A 24,231-nucleotide genomic window follows, 5' to 3' on the forward strand; every position below is an offset into this window, starting at 1 on the left:
GGCCCCTTTAGTTGTTCCCTTTTTCCTAATTAGCAGCCAAACAATAGCGAGACACAAAACAAGAATCCATATGACCAGCTCACCTGTGCCCATCACAAAATATGTGAAAATAAAGAAAGATGGAGGTCTCAGTTAGGCTGATCTCTCAGCTCACCAAAACATTCTGAGGGTGGTCTTAGAAAAATCAACAGTTCTGGAAATGTGTGCTGTGGCAGAATGAGAGCACCAACAAGCCACGGAATTAAAGAACGGGGTTAATTAACTGCAAGAATCTGTTTCTTATTGTGAAACTGGTTGGAGTCTGATGCCCCGATTTAGCTGGTCATTTGTTAGCTCGTTTCATGGCTCATTTCTGTTTGGCTGCCATTTAATGAAGAAAGGAATCAATTCAGAGGACCGAATCCTTAAGGACAGGGCTATTAAAATGAAGGGAACAGGAGTTAATTAGCAGTGAAAACTGGGCAACGGTTAGGAAGAGGGTTAGGGTGAAAACCTGCAGCCACTGCGGCTCTCCAGGCCTGGAGTTCGACACCCCTGCTCTAGGGTGTTGTGTTGCTTTTTTTTTTTCCTTGAACCCAGGTATGTCAGGGTAGACCATGGCTCTCTGAGACCTTGAGCTGCAATCTGCAGGTTGGATGGATGGATGGAGCTGTCATTTTTCTTAACCTTCTTTGCTGCGTATTTCTCTTGATTTTCTTTAGCATACAATACGGGCCTTTAAATTCATATACACGAGGGCAATGGCGTCTGAAACTCGCAGGGTGGACGGTTCGTGGTTGAGTGCAGCGCATATGCAAATGAAGTGCGTTTTGAATTCCACCCACTGGACCTCCTCACAGGGGTCTAAAAAGGCTCCCTCACGGAGTGACTGCTGGCAGTTCCTGTACTGTAAGTGACCAAACACATCCTGGTGAAGAGGACGACAACACACGTCGTCCTCTTAGACTTTGAGAGAATTGTGGAAATGCTGGGAAGACTATTTTTCCTTCCAGGATGCTGGTGCTTGTTTAGGGTGGGATGTTAGCACAGTGCCATGTGTATAACATGAGAGGGACGAAAAATGTCAGACGCTCTGAAGTGAGGGGTCTGGTGTGCCCTGGTGCACAAACCAACAGAAGGGTGGACATCTAGTGTGCATGAGAGTGATGGGCTGAAGAGCCACGTCAGAAACCCTATCCCAACAGCTGGGGGTCACTCCTACATCAACAGGTGTCCACACACTCTAACTTAATACCATTTGTAGCATTAGGGCCTTCTCACATATGCCACCCATTGCTTTTACACTTGATCCTCTGACAACCAAAGGCAGGGTGACTGACTTTGCATTGTGTTTTTGTACAAGTCCTAGTTTTATTGGTGCCATTGGGTTCCACAGACACGCTGCTGGTAATTTGACCAGCCAGCAATATTTCAGAGAGGTGTTGGAGGTTGAGGTTCCTGGTGCCAAATCCCAGTAGGACAAAGCTCAAGCACATATGCCACAAAGTGAACCACGTTTCCTAGATTACCCACCATGTACCACTTCTTCTTTGACCTATACATTTACCGGATTTGTCACCCACTCTGCATGCCTGGGCAAAGTCAGACATTGACTGGCATACTGTAATAAGTTTATATGTTTAATATGTCACTGTGCTCTGTACAAATATTTTATAATTCCACTGCTCTTTCTACTCGCATGTACAGCGAACACAAGGCCAGATTTAGCACACAGGAGTTAACCATATAAGAACTGCTAGGTAAGCTTTAGAAGACCAGACAAGCTAAGGACAACTGCGAAATGGGCATTGCACTATTTCTGTGTGCTAGAGTTGGCATGACATTGGATCTTCTTTTCCTTGATTTACCTAAGTGGGGGTCTGCACATGGAGAAAGAGTATAAAGCCTTGGGACATTGCCCGGCACACCTTTGAAGCCAACAGATGGATGGGAGATAACGTCATCCGATCCTGAAAATCCTTCCAGCAGAGCGATGACAATGGCAGACTGTATACATCGAGCTCCCACTTCGGTAAAAAGTCTTGTCATGGTTTCCTCGTCTGTTATGCTGCGTAAATCGTGATTACAGAAATAAGTTATTTCTCCTATGTGATTTCTTACCGCCGTATCACTAAGGGAGGGGTATCACCTATATATTTATATATCATTTTTATTATCTATATAGTTTTGGGTTATGTAACACACCGCAATTACAAACGAACTTACTCCAACAAGGGAGCTAGCGCCCCCTGCTGGATAGACATACCAGATACTACGGATGAACTTTGGGAACATTTAGACTGCAAGGAATGACATTCCACAAAACGCACATCCAGCAGTGTGTCTTCCTGCCCAGGCCAGACCATGATAAGTGGTTATTACCATCTGTGGTGGATCCCCCAAATTTGAAGTTCTGTTGTTTGGGGCCAGAGGAAATCACATGGAAGACCTTCAAGGATGTTATTGAGAATTTTCTTGACAACTGCAGAATGCCAACCTACGTCCAGCCATTTATCAACATGCTTTAAGCATACAAAACCATGCAGTGTGACATGTCTGTAAAGATTCATTTTCTACATTCACACTTGGACTTCTTACCTGCTCATCTTGGTGCAGAACTGTTTCACAAGGACATTGCAATGATGGAAAAGGACAAGTGGAATCCATCGATGCTGGCCGACTGTTGTTGGACACCGAAATGAGAAGCGGCAGATGTGGAGTACAAATGAAAATATGTAAGAAGACCTCTTTAGCACAATGGAAGTAATGCAATGTCTTATAATCACTAAGCGATTTTAAACCCACTCAATTCAGCAGATTTTAGCTTAATGTTTCCTTCTTGAGGCAGTAAATCTGAAGTTATATTGGTGCGCAGTGTGAGCCGCTGAAAATTAATATTTGCTATAAAATTTTTTTTTAAATTAAAAAAATGATGTTTGCCGGTTATTGTTACAAATCTGTGAATCATCTGACCTGTAGGGAAAATTCCCCATAATGGAATATCATTAACATCCTCGGTAAACATGAAAGTAAAAGGCTGAAATTTAACACTGATGATTTACCAAGACATCCTTCAGTCGCTGATAATAACAAACAAATCTGCAGTCACGAAATTCAAACTGAGACTGTAGCAGTCTATGGGCCTGGGCTTGAATCCTGGTCTCGACGTTCTCTTTTTGAGCATTAAAAACGGGCCATTTAGCCCAACAAGCTTTGGCCCTTGATTATCCAGAATAACATCAAGTCGAGATTTGAAGGTCCTCGGAGTCTGACTCTCCACCACACTACTTGGTCAGTTATTCTGTGTGCCTGTGGTTCCTTTGAGTCAACAAAAACGCCTCTTAACAGTTTTGCAAAATTTGCCCTTAGCCAGTTCCCGTTTAAAATTATTTTCAATTTAACACCCTGGGTCCACAGAACGAATTCTTTTCATAATTTTGTAAAGCTTCAATCAAGTCCTCCTCACTTTGCTTAAACTGGAAAAGGTTCAACTCCTTTAATCTCTCGCCATAGCTCATAGCGCTCGGCATGTTCTCCCTTTCTCCAATGTTTTATTTTTGTTTGAGGGTATTCACGTTTCTTCTCACATTTTCCCGTGTAAAGCTTATTTGTAACCGCATGTGACGCGAAAGGGATGATCCTGATTGATGTGGACTCCCTTACGGATGAGACTTACCCCATGGAGCGAGACACGATGCAGGGTGCCATATCATATGTCTGATTTGTTGCTTTTCACACCTGTCATTGCATATTTAACTGATATTCCATGTAATTCACACAAAAACAGAAGTTAACATATTAGGTTATCTTACTTACAGGAAAGAATTCTATAGACAAAAGGTGGCACATCTTTCGCTATGAGATTGGAGTGCTTTGCTTTGAGTATGAAAGGGTTTTTTTTTTTTTTCTTTAACTTTGTTTAATTATTAAAGTAAAAAATCTTACTGAAAGAGATGTCATAGACACAAATCCATACAACAATCTGAAATGACTTGGTAACGGTTTAAACTTTGGGGTAAAATGTGGCAGGATTGAAAAAAATGGCATAGCGACAGACAGACAGCAAATGTTCATTGAGGTTCTTGATTTCCCATAATGCCTGGGATTGTGTAGCATTCAAACAAATGTGTCACACTATTGCTAAAAAAAAGAGATGAATATATGAAGGAGAAGGCATCAGTGTGTCGTACAGAGGCCACACAACGCACTCATAACTGTACACTCGCAGGTCCAAAAGCCTTTTGAAAATGTCCATGAGTGCATCTTGTCTTTAGAAGGAAGAGTTTACAGAACATACGAAATTTGGCAAATGAGAAGAGACCACTTAGTCAATCAGGCTCGCTTGTTTCTCAACCAGATATTTCTTAAAGACTGTGAAGATTTCTTTTTCAATTACATGACTTAGTAGTTTGTTTCACATGCCGACAACTCTGTGTAAAGAGATGCTTCCGGACATCAGTCTGGAGTGGACTTCAACTTCAATATTTTGGGAAAGGTTTGATGTGTGCACTTACTGATAAAGGGGAGGGTTTGATATTACAAAAAAGACAGAAGAACATCAGAGAAATTCCAGATAAAAGAATGGAGTGTGGGATGTGAGCTACCAGGGAAGATTAAGGAGTTTGTTTCAGTTTAAGCAAATGGATGTTAAGAGGAAATTATCACTTGGTACGCAAAATTATGAAGGGAATTAACTCTTTGAGGGCTGAATATTTTTTCCAAAAAACTCTGATTTCTGAAAAGCACACAAACTGATGGTTTCACAAATAAGTCAACAAAAAATGTCTGGTGCTGTGCCTGCTGATGGCACATATTTGGCCTGTATGGGGGCACCAAGGTGGTCAGCAGGAATGCACGGTGGGCTGGCTGTCTCCGCACAGCAGGTGGGTGGTGGTCGCAGTCTGACACAATCTGGTTTGTACTTCTTGTCACCATAAGTGGTGGTCCTCCCAGGTGAATGCTGCTGTAGGGGACCGATCAGATGATGCTGGTACCTCACGTTAGTTTTCGATGTTCATCTCCAGATCACTTGACTCAACCTCTGAGTCCGACGAGTCAGAGTCCTTGTCAACGAAATTACGTAAAACGTCTATGGAGTATTTCGTTTTGCACATTGGCTTTGGTCTCTCGCCATAAGACGGTGCCATTTTAGAGGTTGTTTGCTCTTCGCTACTCCTGCATGCGTAGGGAATTGAGGTTAAATCAGCAAAGCTCTGTAACTTCTAGCAAAGAGAGTCGAACTAACATGTCAGGGTGAATTCTGTTGCAGTTTACAGCTGATTGATGTCCTCTACTCCTGAATTTTGACAAAAGTCGACATCAGCTGAGAAAACGTTAGAGTGGAAAACATCGTTTCTTTAAAATGCGTCTGTTTCTGTTAGGATGAGCAAGCCCTGAGTTTGATTAAATGTGTTTAGGAATAATATTGATATGCTTAAAGACGGGTCAGTAGCATTTTTAGTGCTATAATGTTAAGCTTCAGTCAAAGCTGGAAAATCAAAAAAAAAACTTTTGTCTAAGCCAAAATTTGTAGGGAAAATCATAGTCAAGAGTTCAGAGCAAATCAGTCGTAGACCAATTAGACTTTTAACTAGAAATCTGCTATAAAAAAGGTTGTGAGAGTCACAAGTTTGGATAAGGAAGGGTTGTAGCAGCCGATTGATTACATCAGATGGCATGACTTCCAAGGGCCAGGAGTACTTGTTAATAGCAGAGTTAATAGCTGAACTGCCTTCTGTTTGCATGACAAATTCAATGCATTTTATTACTACAAGTCAAGTTGGTGAGCTTGCACTGGTACAGCGCGTTGCCGCATCCACAACATGACGAAATAACTCGGGATCCTTGTTGGCAACCCCCCAGGCAGACACACAGTCCAGTCCCACCCTCCGGAAATGACCCTCTATCTGCCGCAGTCAGGTGTTACGTGGGTGACCCCTTGGCCTGGTCTAGCCACTCGGGTCCCCAACAATGAGGAACCTGCGAGTCGGATCACCCTCGGGGAGGAGGGAAAATGCGCCACATGGCCGTAGTGCCGTAAGTGACTCCCTCACAATGCAGGTCATGTGTCTCATTCGGGACTCCATGAGCAACACAAAGTCAAACCATTGGTACCTAGGAATTTTCCGGAGAGAGACAGTACTGAAGGAGTCCAGTCTTTGTCTCGGTCACCTGATAGCGTCCATGTCTCACAACCATATAGCAAGACAGGAAGCATCAGGACTCTAAAGACTTGAACCTTCGTCCTTTTGCAGAGATATCAGGAGTGCCACACACCTCTTTCCAGTGACCTCATGACCCCCCGTGCTCTCCCAATCCGTCTACTGACTTCATAGGAAGAGTCACCAGAGACATGAGTGTCACTGCCAAGGTAAGTAAACCTCTCAATGACGAGGTCGACACTCTCTCTGCAGACAGACACACTGCTGATGGCCGTGCCCGAGAGGTCATTAAAGGCCTGGCTCTTTGGTTTTTATCAGGACCCTCACTCAGTCTCTTGAGCGCCCTGATCAGAGCCTTCATTGACTCCGCGAAGATCACTGCATCGTCAGCAAAGTCAAGATCAGTAAATCTTTCTTCACCAACAGATGCCCCACACAAGCATTGACCAGAGTAGGACCACAACACACCCCTGACGAACCCCAAAATCAACTGGGAAAAACACAGAGGGTCTGCCTCCACGCTGCACAGCACTCACAGTACCAGTGTACGGGCCGGCCATGATATCCAGCAACCTCGAGGGGTTCACACAAACCCTCAGGATGTCCCACAGGGCAGCTCGATCAACTCAGTCGAACGCTTTACAAAAATTGACAGAGGCTACAAAGAAACTCTGCCGATATTCGAATTTGTGCTCCATGAGAACCCTCAGTGCCAGGATTCGGTTAATGGTAGACTTCTTAGGTGTAAAACCAGACTGGTAGGTGAGCAGGTGATCACGGATCCTATTGAGGACGACCCTAGCAAGGACCTTACCTGGCACAGAGAGCAGGATTATCCCCCTGTAGTTGCCACAATCCAAGCGATCACCCTTCCCTTTCCAGATATGGACAACAAGTCCCATTGTCCAGTCAGTTGTGATGATGCCAGTCTCCCACATGGAAGCAAAGATTGCTTGCAATGCCAGGACGACAGCCTGGAGAAGTTCACCCCGGATACTGCAGATCCCTGCAGCCTTCCCCTCTCTGCTGGTTCACCACCTGTGCCATCTCGGTGAGATTTTTATTTCATTTTATTACAACAACTGTTTGTAATGCACTGTCTTTTAAAATGACACAGACACAGCAAGCGGACAGACACTTATCCTTTTATAAATCATAATATTATTATTATAGAAAACAATTTCATTGACATGCAGCTCAAGGATATCAAATACATTTGCCTGCAAATATGTTTGATTGGATAAAACAGCATATTATGGATTGTATCAAATTAGACATTTAAAGAAAGTGCACATTTGACTTATGAGGTGAAACCACACTGAACTGGTGACACACATTTTTAAACCATCATTACGGAAGAAAAGCATTTTTACTTGTCAAGCAGGAAAATAAGGAAATTTTAGATTATTACTACATAAAAATATAACTGTGTATATAAATTAATACATTTCTATTTAATGTAAAGGAGTTCTCTACCCAAAAAATTGACTTTTTTTTTTTGGTTGCTTACCCCATGTAGTTTGTAGTGGTTGACAAAAAATGAACGGAATATTTTCATGGAGAAGAGAGAACAAACTTTCCTGGTGGAACAAAAGTCTATGGTGGATAACATCTAAGCAAATTCCAAAAATGCCCATGGAAAAATTCTCACATGTCATTTATTCAGCCATATGCTAACAATGTGAAAAAAATGCCTTTTTTTCCAAAACATTATTAAATAAATGAGAGTAGTGCGGGCACAGGAATTGTATGCCCATGTTGTGAGCATACGACAGAGTGAGTGGCTTGACATGTGAATTGCATGATACGAGTCATGTCGGAGTTTTTGATGTCATTTGCTTTGTCGCCTCAAATGCCTACTTGTATCAGAAACGTCTCTCTCTGTTCTGCCTGAGAACGTGACATTAAACCTTTTTCTCGGCTATTACTACAAACTACATGGAGTAAGTAACTTACAGAAAGAATATCATTTTTGGGTGGAGTATTCCTTTAAGCTGGTGCTATAAAAATAAATGTAATACAAGATCTGTTTCATATCTCTCTATCCTGACGAGGCGGGATCTTTTGAAGAGAAACGCTTTCACGTCCCGTGATAAATGTTCTAAGCGCCGGGGAGGAAAAGGGGTTGGCGAGTGAAGCGAGCAGGGGGCAAAGCCCCCTAGTTCATCACAAAAAGTTGAACTATTTCAATGGAGTGGGACTTCGTTTTTGTTTGGAGATGTGGATGATGCCATAGAAACAGATCTCTGAAGGCTTTTCACTCAACTCTTTTGTCTTAAACAAACTGGGAATGACGATTGTGTTGCACTACGCCGTGTAACTGAGTTGTTAAAGATGGATGTACTGTATATTTAGAAAAGTATATACCAGTGGTGTGTAATCGTACGCCTATACCTAAAAGGATATTGAAAATACAATAAAAATAATAAAAATGAATTATATACATAATTCTTATAAAACATTTTTTTTGATGAAAAAAGGTCAATATAAATGTGAGCAGCTCCCTTAGATATCTGACTTAACATAATACATACAATTGTACAATACTTTTTGCAGCTAAATAAATAAAGCAAACCTCTGCCTAGACTAAGTACCTGGAGCAGCGTAGAACTAGTCTATGAAGGTCACATAAATGAAGAAGTGGCTCTCTGGCGCCTCCATATTGTGACCTTGTGAAATGTTTGAGTGAGTAGCTTTCAGTCGAACCTCTTTTTGTTACTCAGGTAGTGAGGTGTCAAAATGTCGCCCACCGTTCAGCCTTGTGCATTCATTGTGCACCTATTAGTCCACTTGAAAGCCGTCATTGACGTTTCCACTCCCATCAGAGTGTTTTACATGTGACTTTGGCCTCCTCTTTCTCACAGTCTCACTAAATTGCTGCTGCTGCTCCTGTTCAACTGCTGCAGATTCAGAGGAATATTGAGGGATGGCAGCGTCCAACTTTCTTCCGGATGTTGTTTTCTTCTTTTTCTTTTTATGGACCCTGCAAAAATAGACACGCACACGTTAAAAATGATTAATTTAATTAAGACTTGAGCTGAACAAAATGGGACTGTGGTGTGAGTCACTGCTTCTCCAGATTTTAAATATTCATCTCATGTCCATGTGAATTTTTTTAGGAAGATCTGGGGGTTCTCATTTCTCAAAATGTCTGTGGTGTATTACATAGCAAATGTGAACCTTCCCAGTGTTGGACTGTGTGTCTGTATTTGCTCTGTGACAGACTGACATCTCCTCTAGGACTACTAGGCCTTGAAGTCCGTTTCACCAAGGCTGACTTTAGGTTCCTGGAACTCTATAATGGAAATTGCATTTTTCGAACAAGAATGGCTGGATGACTGATGCATACCAATCACCATGGGAAATGTAAGTAATGGATTTTTAAATAATAATAATAATAATGACTACAATTAAAGTTGAAGAGATGCTGCTGTCACCACAGACCTGAGCATCACGCCATTATAGTTGCTCTTCTGACCAGCTGCAGACTTGAAGGGTCTCATGGCTACCTTAAGGCTAAAACATCTGAGAATGTGAGAAAGTGGAAGATTCACACCATTGATGAATCCCATTAAAGACAAAGTGAAAAGACACACTATTAACTTGGAAGTGCTAAAGAATAGCTGAACACATTATATTTCAAATCCATATAAATAAAACTAGAAGCTGTTTCTGTCTGTGAAAACAGCTAAACCAATTTCCACTAAATTTTACAGCAGCGTTGCTGTTGGTGCAACTTAAAGTATATGTATTGGTGTCCCAGAATCGAGCATCCAGCATTGACATGGTGGCTAACATTCCCATCAGACAGCAGGGGTCCACTGGGGCTGATGGGAGGACGCCTTCAGCATGAAACGTTTTGAAGCGGCCATAGCACTCTGTCAGTGATCACTAGTACTGTATGTTTAGCATTTTATTCTCCGCTAGTTTGGGTCACAATTGTATTGTCTTGCTGGACTACATCTTTTGTCTAAGAGTATGTCTTTCTGTCTCATGTGTTGTGTTTAGCCTTGCTGAATTTCCAAAAGACACTTTTTTCCATTAATTTATACCCAGGCAACGCCAGGTACTTTGGGTAGTATAATATAATGTCGATAGCCTAATTCTGCTCCCTGATTTGACAGCGTTATGCTATATATTTAAGATTTTCACAAATTCACATGTTCTGATAGAAGGCTGGTAAGCCGCAACAGAAACAGAAAACGGGACATTGCCTTATTGATTACATCAGTAAAAGTCGTCCGAGCGTCCTAAGATTCTGATGGCCACAGGGCACTTGAGAACATATAGGGTACGGTCAGTAGACTCTTCTCCATTCTGTTTTAAATAATAATAATAATAATAATATCTGGGCTGCCTGGAGTCTTTATCTAAACCAGGTTGACTGCTTGCACCTTCTGCCTCCTGGGTCAACACTTTACCTAACAGAATAACACTGCTTGGAAAATGGATGATTGATCAGGATTGTAGTAAAAAGTGAGAACATAAAAGAAATATTAACAAACGCTTCTAAAGCAACTTTTCGTAACCTTTTATAACCCAAGTTACCTCACACAGAAGTGTTCTGCTTACATAATCCCCAATTCTTGACAACACTACCACGCTATAAACTGTAATACTAGAGCTTTTCTTTTTATTTTATAATGAAAGGTTTTGTATTTTTCTCTTTTAATTGAGAATATTTTAATTTTTTTGGTCCAAACATTGTGAAAGTAAGGGAGTTGATGTATTTGTGTTTTTGAACGTACGGCGTGGGCACAAGATATCAATTACATGGCTGCTTATCAGGCTGAAGCCCAACACCTTATTTTCAGTGTGGATGCACATTTAGGTGTGCAATCAGGAAAGTGAAAAATACAGGAGCTGGTAGATTTACATTCTTGGATTTTGACTTTAATATACAGTATCTACTCAAAAAAAAAAAATCATACTTTTTTTGCTGTAATGTTTGAAGATTTGCAAACCTTCACTGAATTCGTTAAATAACTTTTCTACAATAAAATACTTCCTCGATCAAAGTTAGTCCTTAACTTCCTGAGCGAAATGGTCAATAAAAACACTTTAAATTGTTTAGAAGAATTTATACATGCAGTAGAAAAATAATTAGGAAAATGTAACTGGCTCTTGTGTGTTAAAGTACTTTAGGTACAACAAGCTGATAAATAATTGGCTAGTTAGTCAACCAATCAAATGGCCTTCAATCGAGAACCCTTTCACGACACAAAGGTAAGAAACATTCCCAGTTTCATATCCGCCATGCCCATGCGCTATACGCATTTTTAGAGTCCATTTCCAGGGTGCTGGAGTCTACTTGCAGCAGTGGGCACAGGACCCACACCCAATACCACAGGGGACGCTTACAGTTTTTAATTAACCACACTTTTTTTTTTTTTTTGGTCTCCTTTTGAAAAATCCACATAGATATGAGGAGAAAACGCCGCCTCCACATTGGACAACTAGACAGAAAAACCACAACACAATCTGAACAAATGACATCTAACTGTAGGAAAAAGTGTTCCGTACGGGTATTAGTCTGCAGGGAGAAATAAAACCAAAAATTTGATAATCAAACAAGAAGTCAATTTCTGTAGAGGAAGTAAGACATTGGTGAAGTAAATATTTGACAAGTACACCCAAGAGGAACCCAAAAAACAAAAATCGTACACACGGCCTGAGCGCATCCAAGAGCACATCCAGAACTCTCTGGCCACATATTTTGCTCCTGTTCTGTTCATCCCTTAAAACAATTTCAGCTGAAGAGCAAATAGCGTTCAATGGAAGGATAGGCAGGAGAAAATTGTTGTTCTTAAAAGAGATCAAAGAAAGAGAGAATTTTTTTTAACAATAGTGGAAAAACAGAGCGAGCAAAAAGGCATAAAATGGATTTGCTTAAAAGGTGAACTTCCCCATGCGATTAATAAACTTTATTTTATTTTTTGGGAGACTGGCAGTGTGGTGGTGCAGATGTTTTCTGATGCACACTGTACGGCAGTCAGCCTTTTGCCCAAACCGTAGGTACTAATGGAGGATGTAAACAAACTCTAATGTGTCAGAAGTTATTCAGTTAGTCGCTGCAAATTCCATTTGAGGAAAAATAATACATTTATAATAATCGTCACAGCTTGCACATTCACTTTCTTTTACTTTATTAAACGGTGGCAATGTGGAGCAGCAGATAGCTCTGCAGCCTCTCAGCACCTGGATCCCAATTTAATAATCGCAGGGGGCCCTTTTATACAGTAGGCACGGTTTCTGTGCGGTTGTGGTTTCCTCTGGGGACTCCTGCTTCCTTCTTAATTTCAAACACATACTGTGACATTCACTAATGCCTCCCGTGTGAGTGCAAGAAGAAAAAAAGTATATTTTACTTGTGTTTGTTTATTTCTACGGCCTTACTGTTGTCAGTATTACTACAGCTTGCTGTAATTCACCACAATGTGAATTTTGTGAAACCCCTAGAGGGAAATTTGAAATACGGATTCTCAGCTAGAAGTCGACCTCACCCCAGCCTCCCACCCTGTTAATGCAACGCTTGTTCTGAATCCATTCGAGGCCCGCTGTCCGAGCTGCTGCTTTTGTTTTGCTGTTCTACCATTCATTTCCTAATGTACTTGCAATACATGGAAGTAATTCTGAATCCTTTTGTGGTTTTGATGAGCAGCTACTTTTTGACAGACAATTAGATGGCAGAATTTTTAGCAGATACATACAAGGACACCAGAAATGGCTCAGAAATAAGAACTTAAACCTTGCCTTCCTAACTTGCTTTAGGTGTATCAAGTCCTGTGATATTATTTTCTTTTTTAAACCATACCTCGGAGGAGCACTAAATAATTAAGAGTAATCTATAACCCACATTCTTTTTGATCAAACGCTTTTATCACCATATTTATCTCAAAGGACATCAGGTATTATGGTAAAGGTTTTATAGACGTGTGTTTAGAAACATTGCTGGGGACTGCGTGTCTTACCAACGGCAGTATGGCTTTATAATCTGCGTTTCAAAATGCTCCACTGAGACTCGCTTATCTTTTGCTAAGTCGTTTGTTTTTCTTTCTCTTTTAGTCTTTTTTTATTTGCAGTCATTCTGGTGTGTATTTGTTGTAATATAATGTTACTTATTTATCAAACTTCTGTAAAAAGTCAAATTCCACCCTGGTGATGAGTTCTGTCTGCCTATTATCTGAGCGATTTTTATGTCATAAACTGACGAGTAGTCCTTCAATAATTCACCTTGACTCTGGTAATTTCTAAAACATTTAATCCAAGTTTTGATGTGGTGGAGGTCTCCTGCCGTCCTGCCAGTAATGGCCACAAAACAAGAAGTGACTGTGTAATACTAGGTAAGATGACTTAAACAGGGAAATTAAATCTAAACAGGTGATATATTAATACATTTCCCTTTCCACTGTACTGTGAGGCGAACACTCGTACGTAGGATAACCCGCTGCAGCTGCAGCTAGCACAGCCACTTTATTAAATGAACTAAGGCCAAGCCTCCAGAATGCAGTGTACGCCCCGGGGACTTGAACACTGATGCCACTAAAATCCAGTGATGAGTCAACATCCATTGGATTAAACAAAAAGGACAGTCCGATGTCAAAGAGACACAGGGAATAATTCTAATAAAATGTGTTGTTTCAAATCTGCATGGCTGTCTGCAAGTCCGGCTAGCCTGATACCTGCAGGCCAGCGTGGATCTTGAATTTCAGACTAATATACGGTGTTAATAAAGCAAAAACAAAAGGAGGGGCTGCGATAATTAAATATGTTTAGTAGTCTGACAGACCACCACACTGAATAGAAGACAGAATGTAAAGTGAAACCAAGGAACGTGAAAGTCGCCAAGTAGATAAACTCAATTAGGAGTCTACCTTAAGAGTACGGCCAATACGTTTTGAATTAGGAAGTGAGCTTTATATTTTAGATAACCCCTAATGTACAGTGTTACTGTATTTACTTACAAAAGACCCTTCCTCTCTGAAGGAGTGGTCTGCATTTGGACTGAATGCTACTACATGTGCAGCTTACATCACAGGGCTACATGCAACAGACAACTGAATTGAGTTCTTTATCTGCGTTATTTATCATTTTGAAAACCGTGGCTTGTTTTTTTTTTCCATATAAATACTAGCAGACCACGTGCGCTTTGCTGCAGTCGCTGTAGTTGGAATAATTATGTATCTACATGCAACTTATAGAGCTTCTTAATATACAACATTTTTGGTTTGTCCTCCTGGAGCCAAAATATATACATTTTTTCTATGACTAATTCGTGAACATGCTACATAAACAATAGAAACGGGGGGAAAAACCGCAACACCACCGGGAACACCGAGTCTACTAAACACTAAGAAACACTAAGTAGAAACAGTAAAGGAAAAAATACTATTCAGTAAGTACTGCGTCTAGTAAACAGTAAAGGAGAGACGACTAAACACTAAGGAAAAAGAACGGCAAGACCTTGTCAGCTGCGGAGCTCAGCTCGGAGCGAATTGAAGTGAATGAAATGAGGTGAATGGGAGGGGAGATGATCACGTGACTCCCCCAACCGCCTTAACTCACTAGCCCTCCACAAACGCACAAACACAGTCTCTCGGATCCCAAGTCTCCTTTATATGTATCGGTACTAAGGTGCTTTGCTTGCCAACCCCCCGGCCTGCGCTACACGCCAGTCACTTTGTGTCTCTGCCGCTCACGTATGTGGATTTCACTTTCACCAATCATCAAATCTTTTAATTCTTGCGGATACGCCTCTTCATTGGGAAGAAACACGACTTTTCCCTGATGGCAACACGAATTGGATGATCTACAAGTCTCCGATTTTTAAAGTTTAAATTCAAACAATATATTCGACCTCTTTTAACCGTTCTGTTATTTCACCGAGTAATAATTTCCGTTTGTTTGCGCTAATGTGATTTTACTGTCACTTTTCTGAGACTTTCAAATTTTCGGACTTTCATTATCTCTAACCTGCTCTGCATGTGTACCACACCAATGTTTTTGAATTCTTTATGACTTTCTACTTTGTCATCTACTCTTTGTCTTTTATTTCCGGCCCCGGGCCTGGTTAAGTCTCTTGGCACAAAGTCTCATCTCACAGGACGTGAACGTATCTTGCCTCGTCTTGTCCCAGGATTTTTTTTTTATTATAATAGAGAGATAAACACTGTCCTTTAGACTCGGGTCACTCCCAGCAAAGTCTGCATGATTCCTTCATATTGGACAGGACAGAGTGGAAATTCTAAAATAGAACTGGTACTTCTGGGCATGCAAGTCTGAGGGCCCTTCTTTATCTGGGGCCGATAGGCAATTGGCTGCCCATGACCTTGCACTGAATTAACCAGACATAAGAATGTTCTTTATTATATACAGTATAAGGGGGTAGGGAGTGAAAACTCCTCATTTATCAGTAATTACCTCACAAACACAGCACTGTTCCCTCTTTTCAGACAACACTACACTGACTGAACTGTTCCGCATATATGGCGTTAAAGACTGTCCACTCATGCCTTTCTTTAATATGCAACAGACGCTCAATACATATTGGTAATTAGAAGAACAAAATTAGTTATGTAAAAAATACAAGAACAACAAATAAGAAACCTGTTAATTGTAAAAAAAAGATCGCACTACACATGAAAAGGCAGGGAAGAAGAGACTAAAGATGCAAGTGAGCAGGAGTTGCTTAGACGTTCTGTTGTGTGAGTCAATATCCTGATTACATGAACATTTAGAGCACCTGAGCCTAAACGCAGAGTTGTCTGGCGGTGTCTTTAAATGGCGCACAAGCACAGGGCTCTCTTACTGTACCCTGGGCTTTGCTCTGGATCTTTCCAAAGAGAACACAGTAGACATTAAAGAGAGAAACAATGTGAGGAGTAGGAGGATAGAAGAGGCCATCCATGAAATGTGTACACAGGCTTTAGGCAACCAAGAAGAAAGTACCACAGATTGTTGTGATTTTCCATTTTATGTTTTTTTTTTTTTGTTTTTTGTTTTTTTTGAAGTTTTCATACTCCAGGATTATGATTTTGAAGGTAAAATTAAGGTTTAATGCAATTTTGCATTTTTTCCTTTACATTGCAGGGGGTCACAGCTTTGAGGGATGAATTGATGAAAAGTTAGAAGGTCATGACCATTTAGGATACAAGTTTGTGGAAAAATAAAATAAGAGTATGTTTATTTAGTTAAGGCTGTTTGGTCGTGACTTCTGCTCTATTTATTATTCAACTAGGATTTATTGAGAGAGAGAGTGTGAGAGTGTTTAGGAGCACACAGTGATACTGCACATTGGCGCACCCACCACATGACAAACAGATTAGGACCCGAGTGCAGCCCAGCGACGGGTGACACCTCGGCACCACACAAGTTCAGATGGAATGGGGCACTGAGTTTGTTTTTTTTTTAATATATATATATATATATATGTGGTAGGCCAGAGTGCCAATCCTGCCACCAAACCCCAGGTTTTTCCCTGCAGGTTGGAGGGCCTACACGCAGTGCTGGATGCAGATTAATGTCACACCCAGGATGGTTTAATTTAGGCTTGACGAATATGCCTCATTGACTTCCCGCTTATGATTCTTGTTTTTCTGGCTCTCTACAAACAGTAGCTCAAAGTGCTTTACATAATAAAGAAGAGAAAAATAAAAGACACAATAAGAAAACAAAATAAATCAACATTAATTAACATAGAATAAGAGTAAGGTCCAATGGCCAGGGGGGACAGAAAAAACAAAAAAAACTCCAGACGGCTGGAGAAAAATAAAATCTGTAGGGATTCCAGACCATGAGACCCCCTGACCAGTCCCCTCTGGGCATTCTACCTAACATAAATGAAACAGTCCTCTTTGGATTTAGGGTTCTCACGGAAGGACTTGATGATGATGGTCACGTAGACTTCTGCCTTTTTTAATCCATCCATCATTGTTGGAGCATAGAGACAAAGGTTTACAGCACAGTGTCCTTGGGACCCACACACACACAGCCCACGGGGTAAGAGCCCCCCTGCTGGCCTCGCCATCACCTCTTCCAGCAGCAACCCAATCTTTTCCAAATGGTCTCCCATCCAAGTACTAGCCGGGCCTGAACATGCTTCATTCACTTCAGGTGGCTGATCTGTTCTGAAGTAAGTAAGTTGTTTTTCATCTTCTCTGCCCCAGAACACAATTATTTAAATCAACATTCTATTGAGAGTAGAAGAGAGAATTCATAAAATTAAGAATAAGTTGTTAAGTTCCGACAAAATATGCTGTACAGAAAGACAAGAAACTTGGCTTTACATCTCCAAGCCTGTGGATCCCAGTGTAATAAAGAGAATATCTTTTAGGGTAATGCTGCTGACTGATACAACAGAACATTTTGGTTCTTTTTTCCGATTATCTGGATTTTAGCACATTTAGTTATAATGAACCGTAACAGAATCCATGCATGAAGCCAAAGAGCTGCTCTAGATTTAAAACTCTGAAACAACAGTTTTTGAAGAGGCACGTGGGAAATTCTGAGAATGAAAAGGCTGACATGCTTCCAGCTCATCTACAAGAGAGTTTTTCTTGGTGTTTAAATCTTTTCCCAAAAACGTGTATTAGAACATATACCAAAAAAACAAATGTTGGTATCTTACAACTCTATTAAATATTTCACTGGTATGACATCCGGGAACTCAAATGGTCTTCCAATCTAGCTGTGGCAAAAAAGGCCTAATAAATTATCATGGATGAATTGTACAACTTACCAAATAAATGTGTATATTCTAATAAAGCTAAATATTCAGATACAGAACAGAACTCTTTCTGTTCTTTTTCTCACTGAAAAGTATTCATTATTGGCTGTGTGGCCCGAGGTTCAAGCCTCATTACTGAGTACCGTGAGCAGAAGTAGACGACGGCTTCTGTTGAAACATCTCGGTGAACAACAACAATGGCCTGCACCCCACACAAATAAGAAAATCATTGTGTGTTTAGTATCCATTTCTGACATTGGACTTTATCACAAACTGCTCCCACAAGCTAAGACATTCAGTGAAAAACACTGTTTTGAAAAATGTGACTGTTTTTTGTTTGTTTTTTTTTTTAAATAAATTGTATTTGTTTTATGGCTTGCATATTTTTCATGCTCAGAATATTCCTTTAAGTATATTTTGAGCTGGAAAATGTCAACATTCCTCATTCTTAACATTAGCCGAGGTGTAAACAAGCCATAATGAAGTATTTGCTGCACATTTTTTGCTCTAAATCAGGATTTCATTTCTCTCTTCTTGTTCCTTCCAAACAGCCAGGAATTTTCTGTTTCGAAGGTTAGAAAGATGCCATAAAGTTGTTGTTTAAATGTCAGTCAGTCAGTCATTGTCCAACCCGCAGGGTCACGGGGGGGTCTGCTGGTGCCAACACAGGGCGCAAGGCAGGAACAAATCTCCGGGCAGGGTGCCAGCCCACTACTGGGCACACACTAGGAACAGTTTAAGATCGCCAATGCACTTAACCTGCATGTCTTTGGACTGTGGGAGGAAACCCAGGCAGACACGGAGAGAACATGCAAACTCCACGCAGGGAGGACCCAGGAAGCGAACCCGGGTCTCCTAACTGCAATGCAAAAGCACTACCCACTGCGCCACCGTGCCGCCCTTGTGTAAATGTTTTTAACAGAAATATGCAAGGTTGGATTTGTCCATCAATTGTCCTGACCTGGTAACAGGTAAGCATGTTCCTTTATTTGGAAAAAAATAATTTATGGGCCACAATTTCCTTGGGAGTATTCCTCACAGCTTTCCACCCTTATAAGCTGAGCAGCTTCTCTCTTCCCACCTAGCATGTTTCTGACACTCTCATTTAGATTTTCTTTCCCCAAACAGTCTATGATGAGCACAGCAGGAAAAATGGAGAGCTGTTATAGCCTGGGGAGTCTCTGTTAGCAGACGTCTGTTGGTCATTCCTCCGTGAAACACCTTCAGAGGATTACAGAAGGAAAAAAAGTCAAAAGTGGCTACCTGTAGTAGGTACAGTAATAGTTATGTTTAAAACAGTTGTGCAATTTCTCTTTTAATAATTGCTTTTAAAATATATATTGCTTTTTTGCTGTATAGTGGTCCTTTTCTTCCCATTTTAAACCTTCTTCTCTCAAACGCTGGATATGATAGAACAGTTCTGTTTTCAGAATTGGATTCTGCACCCTTTAAATCTATAAGGAAGTCCTAGAATTTATGACGGGAACCAAATATTTTTTTTTTGGAGACCATCATAATATACCACACGCTGCTCATGTAAATATGTGATAGTTACCATACAATTAACCATTCATTAACTGAAAAGCTTTTTATAAATTTTCAAGCAGACGTTTTGAAAACTCAGTGTGGACTGTAGTGAGTGCCATAAAGATAAAAACAAACTCATTTTCACATTCAGACCAAATGCACATATTCAGAAGTGAATGCTAGTCCTGGTGCTGCTGTACAAATATCAGCCAGCTCTCACACTGTGGCCTACCAACTGGTAAACCAAGCCTGCCTATCCTGGGTCACTTCTCATATCAGCAACTGATTAGCAGTCACTAAACCACAACATGAGAACAACAAATGCCTATAACTCCTTGATCACCTACCAGATTCCGGACGAAAGTTTCCCAAAAATCCCTTGAGGGTCCTCTTATAGTGTGTTCCCACCTCCTAACGCCCCATTTTCTGAGAGTGGTGTAACCCCACAACCATTTTAAGCATGATTCTTTCCTAGATGCCAAGAGAAATGTATGCATGTGGAACAAACACTCTTGGAGTCCTACCAGAACCATAATAAACGAACATACCCAATAACCCGGCCTACTTTAACTGGAGACTGAAACAGAAACGACTAACCAAGCAGACCTCTATAGGTAGTAGTGAGGTCTTATTTTATTATTATATCCACTGATATTCTGAGGCTCACAGGAGCACAATTGTTTCCTGTAGTCACATAAGTCGAGTTTGAGGATCATTGTGAGAAGGTATAAGGAAGCTAGAACTAGCCAGGCAATACTTCCTCTACAGCTTTTAACCCTTAAACCGCCACATACTTGGGGGTTAATGCACCCCTGGACACCAAATACTTTTTTTGCTGCACTTAATTAGTAATTTTTACTTAATTTTAATTACATTTTTTTTCATGCAAAAAATATCACAATTACTGCAACCCTGATCATTTCACACACTGCTAATGAACTGTAAAAACAAACCACTGCAACAATCTAGTATGATTTGTAGAAGGTGCAACTGACGCCATTGATGAAATTCAGGAAATCACCGAGCCAACTGCGCTTGAACTGGCTGCACACGAGCACACAGGCGTCAACACTGATGCTTGCAGGCCAGTCTAGTGCAGCGGCTCAATCCCAGAGACAGTGATGATGATTCGCCAGTTGGGGGCAGCAGTGGTCACGAGCTGGCTGCTTAACGAATATACGGCACTGACTGATCAGCTCCGGCGTGCTGGCAAATTGCTGTGTGAAGCGTCTTTAGCCGGTTGCGGCGTTCAACGAATGTACGTCCCCGAATACACTGGGCTCGGGCGTGCTGGCAGATTGCTCTGTGAAGCGACTGTAGCCATTTCCGGCGGTTTAAGGGTCAACATTTTCACGTGGGATTTCTGTTTCTGACCAGCCTCTGCCACTTTTGTCTGTTCTACACGTCCTCGTCTGATATCCCTTTCTTCCTTCGATCCCCCTTCACACAGTCCATCCACCTTCTCTGTGGTCACTCTCTTCTCCTCCATGTCCATGATTGTGCTCTCTTTTCATTACATGCATGTTACATTTGATTTTTAATATTTGCAAACCTTTCTGAAAACCTTTTTACTTTGTCATTATATGCAATTGAGTTGAGATTGATGTGCAAAAATATCACACATCAATTTAAAATAGATATAGATAGATAGATAGATAGATACTTTATTAATGAATAAATAAATGAAATTTGCAACACAATAAAATGTGCAGAAAGTGTTCTGAATACTTTTTGAATCTGCTGTATCTGGCCTGAAATTAAATTGATTTTAAAATTCGGCTCCTATGATAGTCCTGACAGAAGTGTGACTGAACACCTCGTTTTTAATTTTGAACTTCTAAGAAATGTCATCCTTTTAACAATCTTCTTAGCCTGAAAAATGTTTTAAATATGAGGAGCAAAGCGTTTTTTATATAAATTTGAAGGTGATATGTGGAAATTTTGAAATTCTATTTGTAGTGCAGTAAAGTGAAACTACAGGCGAGTTCAACATCAGCCTAAGAGAACAGCTTGGAGGGTCGAGTGTCGGGGTGTAAACCACAGAGTTACTCTCCACTCGTCACTTACCGCGTGATTCCCCTAATTGTAACACAACATATGAAAATAAGAGTCCTGTTCTTATTTATTGTAAAGTGCCCTGTGATGGTGCTACATGATGTAAAGATTACCTGAGGACTGCAGCAGCCGTTAAATTATAATAAAAATAAAAATAAAAAAAACCTAAATTAAAACCTGCTCACAGCCCAGTGATTTCACAGACTGCTTATTAGCTGAATGCCCCCGTAGTTCAAATGCCAATGTCTTTTCAGGGGTAAAAATGAAGTTTTTTCAGTTTTCCTTTTTTTGTAATTTGGTTAAAAAACTCTTTACAAAAACTGCCATTTTGTGTGTGTTTTTCTACCTGTGATTTACAGCGTTAGGAGAACCTGGTGACCTTCCCAGCAGTAGGGTTCAATACAGAAAATAGCTGTGGATGGTCAGTCAGGGAGTCCATCATAGGACGCACATCAAGACTCCGGCAACTGACTTGGAACAAGCAGAAGGGGATTGAAACTTCAGATGAATACAAGGTAAACATTTAAGATCAAAATTGTATTGGAATCAGACCAGGGTTCAAGCTCCTAAAACACAATGGTGCTGATCTCTAGTGGGGGAAAATATCAAATGTTTGGTTTTACTGCTTAAAATCTGAATCCCTCTCTACAGAGAGACCTGCTGTTTTATGACTGGATAGCGGACATGACACCCAGTTACTTACTGGTATGCTGGTGATTCTGAATCCGTCTCGTGCTCAGAGATGAGCTTCAGTTCTCCCCGCCTGCTGATTACTGCTGTCATCTGCAGAGGGATATACAGCACAATTCTCAGTGGAAGACAAAGACACAAAGGCAATTTGATGTTAAGAACACTGCCTTTCTTTAAGAAGGCTATGAGAGAACCCATTAGAAAGTGAATGCATGCTGTTAATTAGCAGAAACAAACTTTAAAACAATACACAAAGATGATCAGGGAAAAATATTAAAAATAAGTTTATTTAGTAAACCCACCACATGACAAACCAACTCAGGACCCCAGATTGTGCAGCCATGAAATTCTGAGGGTGACACCTCAGCACCACACTTAGTTCAGATGGAAGGGAACCAGTGTGAGGTTTGTTTATGGAACAAGTTAATAAATTAAAAATGTATAAATTATTACAAATTGTATTATGAAACTATGATAAAATAGACTAATCCTACTTCATTGTTGCTTACTGACTGATTTTATCATGCATACATCTGAAGTTACGATAATTTAAAACTTGACAGGAACTTTACAACAATCCTCGGTTCATTAAGAGATGAAAATGACTGCGCATATGTTCCGACTTTATTAAACAGTTAGGACGATTACAACAAAATCAAAATTTGAAGCTTGTCATTGCGGCCAAGTAAATAATAACGCCATAAAAAAAAAAAGTTGGGGTGACAAAAGTTGATCTTCAACAAAAATAATACAAATTATGTTTGTGAGGTCTGCTAAAGACAAGAAAGGATGACATTGGAGGGAAAAAAACCAATTGTATACATAAGAGTAGCGTCAGGGTATGTATGTTAAAGTGTGGAGACCAACTTGAAGATAATTCACGCAGGGATGATCAAAATGACACCAATGAAACACAAACACGGTGACATGGAGACGGTTGTTTTGATCAGAGAACAAGATGGGCCAATGTAAAGAGGGCTGGCACATGGAAACGGTACAAGGCAGGGATGAGTTACACGGCTTACACCTCTTCTTACTGTAGGTTTCAAATAGAACTTTTCAAGGGAGGTTATGCACAAAAATTAGAAAAGAAGCACTCGTAACCTCCTTCTGCAAAAGCTAAAAGGGAGTCTTGATAGCCTTGATAATGTAAGAAAGCTGTAGATTCTCAATTACTTTATTAAATGACATTTACTTGACTGAGAAGTAAACCGGATTAGCATTTTTTTTTTAATTTTTTTTTTTGAGGAGTACAGTGTGATAAAAGTGAAAAGGATAAAAAAAAATGTTACACATAATACTGACATTTTATATTTGATAGTTAGCCCCCTTCTCTAAAATCTAACCATTGTAAAAGAGGGATTGGTACAGTGGATTCAGAAAGTATGCAGACTCCTTCATATTTTGCATATTTGTTGTGGATTTAATTTTAAACAGAAACATTTTCCATTTTTGCCCATCAATATTGGCTCAATACCCACAATGACTATGTGAAAAAATATTTTAAAATACATGCACGGGAATCTTTCATTAATAGAAGTATTCAGATGCTTAATCCAGTATTTTGTAGGATTCCAGCCTTAAGTCTTCCTAGGTAAGTTCCTTTTTTTTTATTTACCAGCCTGTCAGTAACACAGATGACACATGCATATGTAATGTATGTGTAGCTGTGCTGTCATCATTCATGGCTTTTTTTTTTTTTTTTTAAATATATATATATTTATTTTTCTTTTAAATAGGTTTGTTATAGTCACAGACAGGACATGGGAAAACAAAAACAAAAGAAAAAGGAAGAAAGTGGGGAAAGAGTCAGATGGTGGACAATGGAAGAAAAGATAAAAAGGAGGATAGAGAGAGAGAGGGGGGAGACAAAACAAAACACCGACAATCTGCTTCAATACCTGTTGAGAGGAGAAAAAAAAAAAACAGCAACCAACATCTGTATCAATCACAGTGATTAGTAAATATTAAATGCTATTGAACAGCACATAGTACTAATATTACAAGATAGGATTAGAGGGAGCCACTAGGCAAGACAGTGTGTGTCTGTGATTACCTGATTATACACACGTGTTCACTCTAGGTAAGTTCCTA

General features: G+C 40.3%; 1 protein-coding gene across 4 annotated transcripts in view; it reads right to left on the reverse strand.

The window, feature by feature from the left end:
- Positions 1-7,284: 7,284 nt before the first annotated feature.
- Positions 7,285-24,231, reverse strand: part of ahi1 (Abelson helper integration site 1) — a 224,629-nt gene continuing 207,682 nt past the window's right edge. For 3 of the 4 annotated variants that reach the window (XM_039738537.1, XM_039738538.1, XM_039738536.1), the window contains exons 26-27: positions 22,151-22,230; positions 7,285-9,123 (exon numbers count right to left, since the gene is read on the reverse strand). In XM_039738537.1, the coding sequence (XP_039594471.1) occupies positions 8,922-9,123; positions 22,151-22,230 (282 nt within the window). In that variant the 3' untranslated portion in view covers positions 7,285-8,921. Of the gene's footprint in view, positions 9,124-22,149; positions 22,231-24,231 lie in introns of those variants that run through there. The other variant, XM_039738539.1, reaches the window with a different exon arrangement.

Source organism: Polypterus senegalus, chromosome 16, assembly GCF_016835505.1.
Source record: "Polypterus senegalus isolate Bchr_013 chromosome 16, ASM1683550v1, whole genome shotgun sequence".
Classification (NCBI taxonomy): domain Eukaryota; kingdom Metazoa; phylum Chordata; class Cladistia; order Polypteriformes; family Polypteridae; genus Polypterus; species Polypterus senegalus.